Source organism: Leptonychotes weddellii, chromosome 5 (genome assembly GCF_054177405.1).
Source record: "Leptonychotes weddellii isolate Sample4059 chromosome 5, ASM5417740v2, whole genome shotgun sequence".
Lineage (NCBI taxonomy): Eukaryota > Metazoa > Chordata > Mammalia > Carnivora > Phocidae > Leptonychotes > Leptonychotes weddellii.
In genome coordinates this window covers 150,814,298-150,829,229 of record NC_138373.1, presented here as the reverse complement: position 1 = coordinate 150,829,229, position 14,932 = coordinate 150,814,298, and the positions used below count along the sequence as shown (strand labels likewise).

Below are 14,932 nucleotides of genomic sequence, written 5' to 3'. Positions count from 1 at the left end.
GTGTGCCTTTCGCACCATTACTAATCATAACAACGACCATTTGTTGAAATCCCACTATGTGCAGCTACGGAGATGAATTTATCTCTAGGTCACAACGTCCTTATTAAGGATGAGGAGTTCGCAGAGACCAAGTCATTTGCCCACGTTTCTGCTAAAAGTGCTAAGATACTTCCTGAGATCAGGTTGGTGTAGGCCTGCCAGATAACAACGCATACTTTCTTAGCACAACCATACTTAGTGTTTCTTATTTAAACTAAGAAAATATTGGTCGTTGAGCCAAAATTCAAATTTAACTGGGCGTCCCATATTCTTATTTGCTCGATGTGGGGGTCCCCAGCAAAAATCAAAGCAGGTTCCTCCCTGCCACGCCCTGTGTCTCTGCTGGTTTCACTTTTATCTTTCGAGCCGTCATTAACAGTAGGTTCTGGCTCCAGGCCTCCAGACCATTTCAGGAGGTGGAAGGCGGAGGAGGAGACTCCCGCCCCTCATCAACATGTCCGCCAACGAGCCGGCACGCGGACCTTCCGCCCCGCACAGACGTGGCCGCGCCCCGCCGCGGAGGATTGGCTCCAGCCTGAAGCCCGGCCTCCCTCGGCTCTGGGAGCCCCTTCCATTGGGCAGTTAGGAAACATGGCGGAGCTCCGCCCCCGCCTTCCTCGCACCGCCCCCGCTCGCGGCGCGGGGGCGGGGCCCCAGCGGCGGCCGGAGGACGGGCTTCAGTGATTGGCGGAGGGCGGTGGCCGGGCCGTCACGTGGGGCCGGGATCCTTTGTTTGCGGAAGTAGAAGGAAGTAGAAGTGCTGAGTAAGCCGAGGTGAGTGACGGCGCAGGGGAGGCGGGGCCTGGGGGGGGCCCTTCTCCAAACCTCCTCGGCGCCCCAGATTCGGTGGTCGCCACCCCCACCCTCCTTCAGACCTCCCTTGTGTTCCCCGCTTGTTAGTCGTGTCCTCCATTGACCCTTGTGTGACCTGAGTGCCCGCAGCTTCCGCCCTTTGATCCCTCAGCGCCCCCAACTTCCACCTGTGACAGCTCTTGTCTCATTTCGAACTTGTGACCTAACCAGGGAGGCCAGCTTCGGCCCTGGGTCCCTCCTTAGTACCCGTCTCCCTTGTGTGTCTCCCGCCTATCACTGACTTCCTTGGTCATCCCATCCCCGTCTCCCTCCCAACTCTCAGGGCCCCCAGTTTTCACTCTGGGACGCATTGATTGTCCCATTGCCTTCCTGTGCCCTTCTAAGCGCTCCCGACTTTTCTGCCTCTGTATTCCCACCTGATCCCCCACATCCCCTGTTTTCTGCAGTTCTCCGTTTGTGTCTCCCCTCTTGTCCATTTTACTCTCCCCCCCCTTTCTGACTCCCATCTACCGGCTTCTCTCTGCTTATTGTCTCTCATTTGCCTCCAGATTTCATCTCTGCCGGCGCCCCACCATGCTCCCTCCTTCCCCATAGCCTCCTCACCCCAGTGTCTCCCAACCCACCAACTCTGTGTCCACCTCCTGCTTCCAGAGATGGCCTGCAAGCTGGTGATCTGGAAGGCGTGACCTATTTGACCATGCCACTGGAATGGGCAGGTCCGTGGGTGTGGGACAAGGAAGGCTCAGGGATCTGTGCCCATTTTTTTTTAATGGACTATTCATGTGACCCCAAACAAATACCTTCCCTTCCCCTGAGCTTCTGGGTCTTTGCTTCACCTGCCCTTTTACGCACCCAACAGGATGTTAGGCAGGTTTGGTTTGGCAACACAGGAGCCCCACCCGTGGGCTGAATGCAGTGTTTTTGTTATTGTCTCTGCCTTAAAATGTACCTGGAGTTTGGAGGCTGTTTTCGGTCCCAAGCTGCAGTTTCTTTGTGACACAGGGATTATATTTCCTGCCCTTGTAAGGCTGCTGTGAGGTTGAAAATTTGAGAAAATGTAGAAGACAAAGCAATGGTTTGGCTATTGCGTCACAGCCAGGAAAGGGAAAGGGATAAAATGACAAAAGAAGGGGGCACCTGGGTGGCTCAGTTGGTTAAGCGACTGCCTTCGGCTCAGGTCATGATCCTGGAGTCCCGGGATCGAGTCCCGCATCGGGCTCCCTGCTCGGCAGGGAGTCTGCTTCTCCCTCTGACCCTCCTCCCTCTCATGCTCTCTGTCTCTCATTCTCTCTCTCTCGCAAATAAATAAAATCTTAAAAAAAAAAAAAAAAGACAAAAGAAGGAGGGAAAGACAAGTAGAAGGCCCACTGTCTGCGTTTAGCATTTGACAGTATTTATTGATCAGCTGCGGTGAGTCAGGCTCTTTTGTTTGTTGTTGCTTTTACCATTCATTAATTCCTCATTTCTTTAACAAATATCACTGGACTGTTTATTGCCCTTGACATAGCAATGTTATTCCTATTTAACATAAGAAAGAGGGCGAATGCGTTGCCTGAGGTCACACCAGTTGATGAGACTGGAGTTGCAACCTGCAAACCCTGCAGCCTGTGTGATTGGCCCGCTGTGTGAGGCTCACTGCTGTCGTCTCGGTGCCCGGGTCACTTTTTCTCCCTTCCACGGATTACTTTCTCAGTAGGTGATAGTATCCTCAATGAGAATTTCCTTCTCACTCAGCAGAATGACATCACCAAGAGACAGAGGAAGTGCTGTGTGTGCGTGTCTGCACACGTGTGCTGGGTGTGTGTGGAAGGGGTGAGGGGGGCCGTAGTGAAGAGGAGACCTTGTTACAAGAGCTTCACTTTGTAAGAGGGTGGCTCCTCGGAGAACATTTTCATAGGTCCATGCCTGACATGCCTCTTCTCTCTCTCTCTCTCTTTTTTTTTTAGTCCATCCTCATTTTTCTTTTTCAGGTGATCTCATCCAGTGTCATAGCTTTAAGTACCATCTCTACTCGGGCGCCTGGGTGGCTCAGTCGGTTAAGCGACTGCCTTCGGCTCAGGTCATGATCCTGGAGTCCCGGGATCGAGTCCCGCATCGGGCTCCCTGCTCGGCAGGGAGTCTGCTTCTCCCTCTGACCTTCCTCCCTCTCATGGTCTCTGTCTCTCATTCTCTCTCTCTCAAATAAATAAATAAAATCTTTTAAAAAAAAAAAAAAGTACCATCTCTACTCAATTTATATCTCCAATCCAGTCTAGATCTTTCCCTTGAATGATAGACTCACTTATATAATTGCTTGCTCAACATCTCAAATGTGGGCCTTTCAAAGTTAAAGGTATTTAGAATTAAGCTGATATATATCCCCTTCATCCCTACCCCACCTTCCACCAATGTCTGTCCCTCCCACTTACTTTCCCGTCTTTAGGAAATGGCAGTATTCTTCTTTCAGTTGCTCTGGCTGAAGCTGTGAGATTATCCTTGCAGCCTCTCTCCACCCCTCATCCAGCCAGTGATGTGCTAATGTCACTGCTTTGCTCCAAGCCCTGCGATGGCTTCTCTCGCTTATGTGTGCCTGGCACTCTGTTACTTCTCTGACTTCTCTGGCGTCCTTGCTGTACTTGGAACTCATCAGGCATGCTGCAGCCCCAGGACCTTTGCACTTGCTCTTCCCTCTGCCTGGACATTTCTTTACCTAGATATCCACACAGATTTTGGCCTCATTTCCTTTTAGTCTTTATTCAAGGTTAAGTTCTTGGTCAGGACTTCCCTGGTCACCCTGTCTAAAATTTCAGTCTCTACCTTGGCATTTCTTATCCCCCTTCTTTGGTTCCCTTTTCTTCTCAGCATTTACGCAGTATCTAAAACCTATGTATATGCTTTGCCTATTTATCTTTATTATTTAGCTCTCGCTAAAGTAGAAGATCTGGGAGGGCAGGGATTTTTGTCTGTTTAGTTCACTAGCGAAGTCTCAGAAGTTAGAACAATGCCTGCCCCAGAGTAGGTCTTCGATAAATATTTATAGAGTGAATCATAAAATGATTCATAAAATGGGCCACCCTGTACCTAGGCACGAGCCCAACGATCTCTTCAAGTTATCGGTGTCTCCTGTCCTTGGGAGCTTCAGCAGCACGAGGGGGTCAGTCTGCTGCTGGCAGTGGTCGTGCTAAGCGAGGCAAATGAAAAAGACACCTTTTCCTTTCTTGAAGGGCGTTTTACTCTGGCTCATATGAACGGCGGTGCATTTTTAGATGCGAGCCTTAGCTTTTGGAGGACAAGAGGCTGAAAATCAAGCCACTCAGCCACTTTCCATTCAGGCTTTCTCCTGAAGGCAGGTTTGAGGATGACGAGATGCTGCTCCGGATGCTAACTAACTGGGTTCAGACCCTGGCAAGTCACATAAGCTTCTGTGCCTCAGTTTCCTGCGTGTAATATGAGTAGAAGTACACCTTCTCGTAGGAGTGTTTTGAGGATTAAATGTGGTAATTACCTCTGACACCTGGAGAGGCACCGGGTGCTCACTGGGTGCTGGATGATTGTAGCATTGTTGCTTCGTGTGTAAAGTGATGGGGGCAAGCCCTTTCCCCTTCCTCACTCACATTAGGAATGAGTTTGGGATGAGCTGGGGTGGGAGAGAACATTTGAAGGACCATTTTGTTTTAGAGGCAGCTTTGGAGGCCCAGAGGCTTGGGTGGGGGATGGAAAGGACATTTGACCTAACCCCTACTTCCGTCAGGTCTCATGCACTAATTGAGCACCTACTGTTTGCAGGCCCTCTGCCTAGTGCAGTTCAGGAGTCGGAAGAAGCCATGAGTCCAGCCGCCAGGCAACACCTCCCACTTCCTTCTCTGGGCCTCAGTTTCCCTATGTGCGAGACAGGGATAACACCCGCGCCTGCCTTCCTTCACGGGCATTTGTGAGCTTCAGGAGAGCTAACAGATGTGGGAACCCTGTGCTTTATGTGCGGTGGTCTTGCGAGAGGGCGGAGGTGATGCGGTCATGTACCAAGAGGCGCGGCTGGTGGGGGCTGAAGGAAGGAAGGCGGCGGTGCTCGGGCCGGGCTGGGTGCCCTGGGTGATCCTGCCGGGGCAGTGGATGGGGGAGACCTCAGCTGCACAGGAGGGGGTCGCTGGCCTGTGCCAATTGTTCCAATCATAGGACATCCTGTCATAAGCAGCCGGGGCTTGGGAAGCCTGATTTCCAACTCGAGCGGTTCTGCGTGTGCTCCCAGGATCCCCCACGAGGCCAGTCATGTGAGGTCAGCTTCCTGGCCTGGCTGCCAATGTGATCCTGTCACGCACCTCCAGGGCAGCTGTCCTGCCCCTCTGGCCAGGCTTCGTCAAGAGGGAAGCAGAGGGCTCGTAGAGTGTCCCTGCTTAGAGTCTGAATGAACTTCAGGTATATAAAGCCAGACTTTCCAGACCCAGAGCTCAGTGCCCCACAAATGTTCTGAGCGTTTCAAGGTGGTGGTGTGCTGGGCAGCCCGGAGTGGGTGGGGAATAGGGTGTGTGGCCTGTTACCACCCGCAAGGGAGTAAGAGAGGAGTCGAGGGTGCCTTGGAGGTGCCGGCCCTGGGGGTTTAGGGTGGCTTATTCCTTTGTCCTCACTCATTCACCAAACATTTATTAAATATCCACTATCATCAGGAACAGCATGGTATGTGCTCGGATAAAAAAATAAAGAGGGGGGCAACCCAAACCGACAGATGCACCATCATTATCACAGGATAAATGCTCCTTTGGGGGAGCCCCTGGGCAGGGTGAGGGCACCCCCAGGGCTGAGGGGAGGGGAGGCACAGGGTAGGATTCTTAGACGAGGTAGCATGTGAGCCAATTCTTGAAGGACAGGAAGGGTTTATTCATTTATCTAACAGCAAAGTGAGGAGCACAATCTAGGCAGGAGTTCGAGCAGGTACATGGAGGCGTGAGAGTGGTATGTTTTGGGAGGTCTCTGGTGCAGCGTGGCTGGAGTAGGGGTGCAGGAGGTGGGCTGGCCAGGTCATGTGGATGCTTGCCTTCCTCACCCCCGCCCTCCGCCCCCGCCCTGGAGCTTGGGCTCACCCTGGAAGGTGATGGGGAGCCTCTGGGCAGGTGTAAGCATCCGATGTGCATCCTGTGGTAGGCACAGAGGGCTTGTAGGGATGGATGGTGGGCCTGGCCCTCAAGGTGCTTGTGGACCCGAAGGGTATAACACAAGCTGGGAGCATTGCGAGAGGGACCAGCTGGGGCTCTGAGCCTCCATAGGGAGCCGCTGGGCCTTGAAGGACAAGCAGAGGCTCTGGCAGAGATGGGAGCGAAGGGGGTCAGGGGAGGACATTCCAGGGAGGACAGGCCAGAAACTTTGACAGTTCAGGGCCTCTCTCTCTTTCTCTGAAAGAGATAACAGTCCAGACTAGGAGGTGGGTGGACGGGGCCCAGGGCCTGGCGGCTTTGCGCTTCCTCTCTTGCTTGAGACCTACCTGGGGTCCTTCAGGGAATTCGTGGCCGAGGTGGAAGCAGACATCTGAGGACGGGGTTCTCCCCTACCACCCCTGTAACCAGCCACACGCTACCCACCCCCCCCACCCCCCCGCCCTGTTGTGCTTCTTGAGCTTGTAGCCTCATCCACAAACTTGTCATAAAGCGCCCAGGTCGCAGGCTGGCTCTGAGCACGACTCTAAAGCGGATGCCGGCAGGATGGGTCCGTGGTGACCAGTATTCGTGTGGACCACGGCAGTGCCCATAACTCCCTGTGTGCCGCCCAAGCCCGAGGAAAATGCTCATTCCCGGCCAGGTCACGCAGGCTCCTGTCCCCGTGCCCTCCCTTACAGTCTCTTTCGCTCCATCTGTGGGGAGGCCTCTTGCCCGGGTTCCCACTGCAAAGTTCAGCTCAAGAGTCACCTTGTGCACCCATCCTTTCCCGACTCTTCCCCTCAAGGGGACAGGGACTGGGTTTGGGTCCCCCTGTGACTACTCGTTTTATGAACCTAACCGGCCACTTCTGGGGAGCTCACCAAAGATGCCACCTGTCTGTTCCCATCTCCCTCTGACCCCAGTACTGCTGCTTTTTTTGTTTATTTTTTTGGTGGCCATCAACACATCTCACTTTAACTTGCCCTTCCAACACCCACAGTCTGAGGCCTCTCTGGGCCTCCATTATTTCATCTCTAAAATGGGGACATTAATGCTTGTCCTTCCTGCCTTACAGCTCCTCTCCTCTAGGGTTGCCTTCTCCAGCAGCAGCTTCTTAAGCCTTCCCTGAAGGAATCAAGCAGGCAGGCGGGGGCCTTTGACAGGGGACAGGTGAGGAAAAGTAAGGAGAACAGGCCAGAAATCTCTGGCCTCCCCGTAGGGCAGACACAATCAACACCTGGAAGCTGCAGGAGAGGCAGAATTGTCAGCGTCCCCCTCACCGCAAAAGCTCTTGGGTTCGTGGCTTTCCTGCTTGTGGCATCTGAGAGCTGCTCCAAGCCTGCGGTGCCCAGGAGCGGACAGCCCCTGTCATGTGACCTTGGTGTCCCCTGCGTCACCTGTGAGCAGGGAGCAAGCCCAGGTGAGGAGCCCTAGAGAACAGTTGTCAGCAGGTAAAAGCAAATGTTGACCCTGTGGGGAGGTCAAGGGCAAGGGGCTGTGAGAAGCGAGAGGGGGAGGAAGCCGCGAGGGAGGGGGCCGCTCCCCAGCTGCGCACTCCCCTCCCCACCCCACCCCCCTGCAGCTGTGCTGGAAAGAACCTGGGCTCTGAGGTCAGGGCTGGGATGGGAGGAAGAGCACAGCGGCCGAGAAGGAAGCAGAAGCATGCGCTCTGTCTACTTCTCACTTGCCGCTTTCCGGGCTGGTCTGTTATGATTGTTCCAGGATGTGGCCCAGGGGGGTTCATTTCCTTTCTTCCACCTTGTGATAACAATGGCCACTGTTTGTGTGCCCACAGTCGGCCAGCATCCTGGACACTTTCCCTCCGTTGTGTCATTTCACCCTCACGCCCACCCTGGAAGGCTGGGAGGGAGCCAGGCCCGTCCTTTCGGTGGCCAGGCTGCCGTCCAGGTGTGGGAGGCAGCCCTAAACCACCAGCCCCGGGGACCCTGAGGAAGGTGCCTCTCCCCTGGGGCGGGATGACTTCCTTCCGTCCAGCTGGATCCCCGCCATGGTTCTCCCCTAAACCCCAAGTGGGTTCATGGGTGCTAGTGCTCCTGATGCCCCCCAGGAGGTGCCTGGGAGCACCTCGCCTCTCCCGGTACCTCCCGCCTGCTCTCTGGGAAGCCTCTGTGCTGCTTTTCTAAGCTGGGCCTGACCCCCGGGCCCCCATCTCCCCAGACCTGGGCCCCAGGGGCTCAGCCTACACTCTTACTTTCTTTTTTTTTTTTTAAAGATTTTATTTATTTATTTGAGAGAGAGAGAATGCGAGAGAGAGAGCAGGAGAGGGGGGAGGGTCAGAGGGAGAAGCAGACTCCCTGCCGAGCAGGGAGCCCGATGTGGGACTCGATCCAGGGACTCCAGGATCATGACCTGAGCCGAAGGCAGTCGCTTAACCAACTGAGCCACCCAGGCGCCCTACACAAGTCTTACTTTCTTTAACAAATAGAATCATTTAAAAAAAGAAGAAGAAGCATTTTCCATACCATTTGATAAACAGGAAAAAGAAAACAAAATGGCCCATAAACCCAATAGCCTCATAGTATTTTGGTATTTTTCTGTCACCCTTATTTTTTGTGGCATAATTTTCCCTCAGCTAAATTATGTTTTAACAGACTTTCTAGGGGCCAAACCTGTGCGAGGGGGTGAGTGTACAGAGGGGAAAAGACTGAGTACCTGCCCTTAAAAAGCTCCGACCATCTAGAACCAGCTGTCTGGCTCTAATTCTTGCTCCTTCACCTACTAGCTGTGTGACGTAGGGCCCATTACTTTACCTCTCTGTTTCTTTATTTTCTCATATGTAAAATCAGGATAATGTGACAATTTCGTAGGGTGGTGGTGCAGATTTTTTTGAAAGATTTTATTTGAGAGAGAGAGCATGCAAGCAGGGGGAGGAGCAGAGAGAGAGGGAGAGAGAATCTCAAGCAGACTCCACGCTGAGATCATGACCTGAGCCGAAATCAAGAGGCAGGCACCTAACCGACTGAGCCACCCAGGCGCCCCAGGGTGGTGGTCCAGATGAAAGATTAGTATATGTAAAGTTCTTGGACCAGGACCAGAGCACAGAGAGGCACATGAGTGTTCGGTGTGATTAGTGTGATTAAGTGTACGTCTGGCAGGAGGATGAAGGAGAGGAAGGACGTATCAGACAAGTCAACATGGAGAGGGAAGGAGGTGCGAGGCAGCATTGCTTTCTGCAATCATGCATGACAGGGTGGGACCAAGGGGGAGAAGCTGCACGGGGAGGCAGGGGCCTTGCAGGCCGAACTCACAGCCCACAACCAGCACAGAGAGCACCGTGGACTTGATGCCCCAGAGTCTGTAATACCACCATGTGCTTCCTGAGTTCCTCAATCACAGCTTTTTTTTTTTTTTTAAAGATTTTATTTATTTGACAGAGACACAGCGAGAGAGGGAACACAAGCAGGGGGAGTGGGAGAGGGAGAAGCAGGCTTCCCGCGGAGCAGGGAGCCCAATGTGGGGCTCGATCCCAGCATCCTGGGCTCATGACCTGAGCCAAAGGCAGACGCTTAACCGGCTGAGCCACCCAGGTGCCCCCTGGTCTAAACATTCTTAAGAACATTCTCATTTAATCCTCACAGCACGTAAGAGGGGAGCTTGTCCTCATTTTTTAAAAATTTATTTTAGAGAGAGCAAGAGAATGAGAGTGAGAACGGGGAGAGGAGCAGAGGGAGAGAGAGAATCCCAAGCAGACACTGCACTGAATGTGGAGCCTGACGCAGGGCTCGATCTCACAACCCTGAGATCATGACCTGAGCTGAAATCAAGAGTCAGACGCTCAACTGACTGAGCCACTCAGGTGCCCCAAGCATTGTCCTCATTTTGAAGGGACACAGGCTCATAGTCTGCTCACACCAGATCTTACTACTGATCATAAGAGGAAGGACATTACAAAGCTTCAGGGTGCTTCCAAAGCTCTGCAGTCACGGTCTTTGTTTCCTTATGCATCAAAGGGAGGGCGATGGAAGTGAAGAGGACTCATGCCTATGGAGCATTTACTATCTGCCACATTCTGTTATTGGGCACTGTTGTGGTTCTCGTGTTACAGATAAGGAAACTGAGACACAGAAGGGTTAAGTGACTTGCCCAGGGACACACAGCTGGTGAGGATGGGAGCACAGTTTTGCTCCAGCCCTCTGCCTTTGCAGAGACCGAAAGGGGACAGTCGCATAAAGTGCTTAGCTCAGGGCCGGCTGCCTAGTAAGTGCTCAGTAAGAGCTCAGTCTCCTGGTATAATTATCATTACTGGCCCTTCCTCTCTGTCGGTGGTTCTTTGAGGCTTCTTGTTCTTCCTTTTATCCCTAAGCTCCATCCTCTCCTCAACAGCTGGGCCAGAGTGTGACCGGTGTCCACGGACATGTCCATTCTCTGGGGTACCCACACTGCCGTGCTCTGTCCTCAGTGTCTGAGCTGCACTTTTAGTGGGTGACTTCCTGGCACAGAGCCAGAGGGTGGCCTCTAGCTAAATGTCACCCGGCTTTGATGGCACTGCCTTAGGAATGCAGTACGCTTTCTGAGAACCTAGGAAAATATGCGACCTCTAATTCTGTCATCCAAACTAGGGACAGTTTCCACAGCAGAAACTGGGACCCTTTGAGTCTGCAACATAACGTTTCCATCCACACACATGCTCACTGTTGCTGAGTCTTTACGTTCACGTTCATTTCTGAGGCACTTGGTTTCATGTTTTCTGAGAGCAGGCGCCGACAATTGGGAGACCAATGCCCACGGTCCCCCTGCACCCGGTGGAGTGTGGGCCGATCCCGGTCCCCCGGCTGTATCTGGTCAAGACAGGACCCTGGTTTTAGTCGTAGAATTGAAATGACTCACGCCAAGCTTTCTGAGCGCTGGACTTCACGTAGTAAGAACCCCTCCCTTTGGACAGGACAGGATCATCTGTGACACGCATTCCTGTCTCCCGTCTCCTTGAGCAATAGGGTCCACACTGCAGATGAGGAAGCTGAGGCTCTGGTGGGGAAACTGGCCAGGAAGCGGGATGGTTCTGGTCCCCTGGGCATGGTGGCCGCTCTCTGACTTCCCATCAGGCCTTCTTACCCCCGACTCAGTGCCTCTCTCTTTCTCTCCCCCCCTTTCCAGGTCCCTCCTGGCCCGGAATCAGAGGACCAGCTCTGGTGGGGTGCCATCTGGGAGCCTGTGCGGGAAATTGCTGTACTGGTGAGGTGGGCGTGGGAGACCGAGCCCAGCTGACCAGAGACCCCGTTTTCTTCCAGACTGAGGGGGCAGGCGGCGGGGCCTCCCCACCTGCCCCGCAGAAGATGCAGTTTTTCGGCCGCCTGGTGAATACCCTCAGTAGCGTCAGCAACTTGTTCTCAAACCCGTTCCGGGTGAAGGAGGTGGCTGTGGCAGACTACACCTCGAATGGCCGGGTTCGGGAGGAAGGGCAGCTGATTCTGTTCCAGAACATTCCCAATCGCACCTGGGACTGCATCCTGGTCAACCCCAGGAACTCACAGAGTGGATTCCGGTGGGTGATGGTCAACTGCCACACATACTTCTCTCCTTTGACTCCTCAGACTGGTGGTCCCTTGGCCAAAAAGCAGCTTCTTTGGGCCTGACATCTGAGGGCTCTGGAGAAGGGTGGGAGAGGGTGGGGAGAGGGATCTCCTAGGGCCCTCCTACACCTTCTGGCCCATCAGGGTCCCCGCAGCGGGGGTGTGAGGTTAGAAGGCGGGGCTTTTCCCTGCCTCCAGGCTGGCACCCATGCAGTTGGAGGGAAGGAGGAAGGACAGGAAAGCTGAGAAGGGTCAAATCAGGTAAAGTCCAGGGTTCACCTGTAGCCCCGGGTCTTTAAAGGCATGACTGCCTTGTAGGGGACGATCACGGTTTGTTCAGGAGAGTATAAGGGGTGGTTGTTCAGGAGAGTACAAGGGGTGGACAGCGGTCACTCTTCAGGGCATGTGGGGTCTCCCATGGGAGCTACAAGGAAAGGGTAGGAAGCCAGGACAGGGCTGAAGGAGCTGAGCCAGCTGCAGGGCTGGTTGGCATAAGGGGAGAGGAGTGGCCAGGCATCCAAAATGCAGGGTCCAGAGGAGCTTGGCAGACTGGCCCTGAGTTGGGCTAGTGCTGATGGGCCTTTTTCCGTTCGTTCATCCATCTGGCCATCCCGCCATCCTTCCCTTCACTGGGCACTGGGCATCTGCAGTGGCTCGGGAGTCCCAGGCCCTGGGCCAGGCCTAGCTGGCACTGTGAAATGACAAGACATGCTCCGCGCCCGTATGTGCAGTCTTGGGTGGAGGCCACATGCCAGGCAGGCATTGTACCAACCGTGTGAGGAGAGCTGTGGGTAGAAGTGGACAGTGGGGACACAAGGAGGTGATCCCTTCCTGGTGAGCTCCTCTGAGCCTAGAATGAGTAGGAATGTGTCTGGCAGAGGAGAGTGGATAAGGTCGTTCTAGACATGCAGAGGCATGGGTGGGAGGTGAGGGGGCGCCCATAGGCTGATGGCCCTGGGCCGGATCCCTGGTGTGTGCAGAGCTTTGGCAAGCATTGAGGCCAGAGGGAACCTCTGGACTCATTCTGATTGAGGAGGCACGGCAACAGGAGTCTCAGAAAGTGGCAAGCTGGGAGTCAGGGTCCAGGCAACAGGAGGAGAGCAGAGGAGGCTGGCCATTCGGGAGAATTCAGGTCTGGTTCCACAGGGAAACTGAGGCAGAGGCCCCCACAGCAGGTGGTTGGGCAAAGAACACAGCTCAGCAGCCAGTCTGGACACCAGTTTTAACGTGGCAGAGCTAGTCCCACACTCTGGGCGCAGATGTCTGAACTGATGGCCATCCCGCTGGCCTGGGTCAGGACAGGGCAGGCTTCCACCTGCGGCTCCGGAACCCCTCCACAGGCCCGCAGCTGAGGGCCGCTGATGGAATGCACAGCCGAGCAGGGCGGTGGGTCCAGTCTTCAGAGGACCACTCAGCCTTACTTTCCAGGTGCCGCCCTGGGGGCTCCACCACCCCGCCATCACCAAGTCCTGTCAGCTGTAAATGTCCCTTGACAGGACTCCAGATCTGTCCCAGAAAGCTCGAGCCCCACTGTGGGCAGACTTCCATCCCAGGGAGTTAAACTCCTTGCCAGCAGTTTATTAACTACATGTTTATTTATTACCCTTAATGGGGGGCACTTTATAGTACTTTCACATATGGTATATTAGCACATCCTCAGTGACCCGTTGAGGTAAACAAGGAAGGCAGTATCCCATTTTACAGATAAGAAAACTGAGGCTCAGGAAGATAAGTGAGTCATTCAAGGTTGCACAGGAAGCAGCGAAGAAACAGAATCTGTGTCTTCTGGCTCCTAAGCCATTTCTCTTTTCTGTGCCACTGCATGTTTCCATGTGTTTGGACAGAATAGGGAGCATTGGGTGGGGTTTCAAGCCAAGCATATATCCCCTCTCGGAATTCCTGACATCCCTCACTTGGCTCTGGACTCTTGTCTCTTCTTCTAACCTGCTCCTGCCCAAGCATTTCCATTTCAGTAGATGGCATCACCATCCCTGTACGTGGTTGTGCAGCCCAGAAGCCCAGGAGTGATCCTTGATCCCTTGGGCTCTCCCCGCCCCCCCAGATCCGGGTCATTACTGAGTTCTGTCACGCTCCCCTGCCAAGCATATCTTGAGTCTGCTGCTGCTTCTCCATCAATTATGTTTAACTTTGGCTTGAATGACAACCACAGCAGATAGTGGTCCCCAGGGGCCCCCAGTCCCCAGGGGCCCAGGCTCTTGCTGTCTTGTTGCTCCACCAAGTGTGGCCTTCATTCTCTAGGCTACCACATGGTCCCAGGTGGCCATGCCAGATCCAGCCATCACAGCCACCTTTCCAGTCAGCAGAAAGGTAGAAGAGCAGGGTGAACAAGGGCACTCTCCTCCTTTCCAGGGGCTTCTCAGAAGTGGCACACATGCCTTCCACCTGAATCCCATTGGCCGCTACTTGGTCACATGGCCACAACTAGTTGCAAGGGAGACTGGGAAGTGTAGCCTGCATTGCAGCCACGTGCCAGTCCCGAATCCAGGCTTCTGTTATTCTCCATTTTGCTGCTGGCTCTCTTTCCAGGCTGTGGTCGTTGTATACACAGACTCCAGCTTCACTCTGCCTCCCAGCCTGTTGCTCTGCCTGTGGTCTGGTTGCTCTCCTCCCCTCCTCTTCCAAGCTGCTGTCAGAGTGATCTTTCCAGAAGACAAATCCGATCACTCACTCCCCTGCTTCACTCTCAAGAAGTCCCTTTTTCCTTAACATATCAGCTGCTTAGCTTGGCTTGAAAGGGCCAGTGTGATCAGGCCTTGCTTCTCCCTCTGGTCTCAGCTGTTGCCCCCTGTGCTCCTGGCCTTCGCCTAGACTCTTACGTCATCAGCCTAGAACATTCCCCCCTTCTTTGCCTGCCTTACTTCTGCTCGCCCTTCTGGCTAGAGTAGGTGCTCATGCTGCGTGTCCCATAGCACTCCATCCCCGCGCTCGGTAGACCGTCTTCCTGGTAGGCCACGAACCCCACGAGGGTAGTGGCTGTGTCTGTCTTGTTCGCCCCAGTACAACCCCCAGCACCCAGTAAAGAGCCTGGCACACGTAGGTTTGTGCGATGCATGTGATATTCTTGAAGCTTCAGCAGTATTTGTGGAGGGCCACTGTGCGCCGTGTCCTCTGTTGGGACTGGGGACTATTGGATTCAGGGCAGTCGAGGGGGTGGGCTGGGAAGCAGGAGGGGAGGTTATGAAGAGCTGCAGAAACGGCAATGCCAAGGCCTGGGGTGTGACCTCAGAGTAAGGGCCAGGGCCCTGGGCTTCTCCTAAGGGCAGCAATCCTGGGGTCTCCCCACTGCTCCCAGCCCTTTGCAGTTTCTAGAAGGAAGGTATGGTTTACTAGACTTCTTCCTCAGGCCGCTGTGGTTCTGTGTTTTTTTTTTTTTAAGGTTTTATTTACTTATTTGATAGAGAAAGCACAAGCAGGGGAAGTGGC

General features: G+C 54.0%; 1 protein-coding gene across 6 annotated transcripts in view; it reads left to right on the top strand.

The window, feature by feature from the left end:
* Window positions 1-705: 705 nt before the first annotated feature.
* PLA2G6 (phospholipase A2 group VI) overlaps window positions 706-14,932 on the top strand; it is a 56,097-nt gene continuing 41,870 nt past the window's right edge. For 2 of the 6 annotated variants that reach the window (XM_081822433.1, XM_081822436.1), the window contains exons 1-3: window positions 708-813; window positions 11,073-11,107; window positions 11,207-11,460. In XM_081822433.1, the coding sequence (XP_081678559.1) occupies window positions 11,252-11,460 (209 nt within the window). In that variant the 5' untranslated portion in view covers window positions 708-813; window positions 11,073-11,107; window positions 11,207-11,251. Of the gene's footprint in view, window positions 814-11,072; window positions 11,108-11,206; window positions 11,461-14,932 lie in introns of those variants that run through there. The other 4 variants (XM_081822439.1, XM_081822438.1, XM_081822435.1 and 1 more) reach the window with 4 other exon arrangements.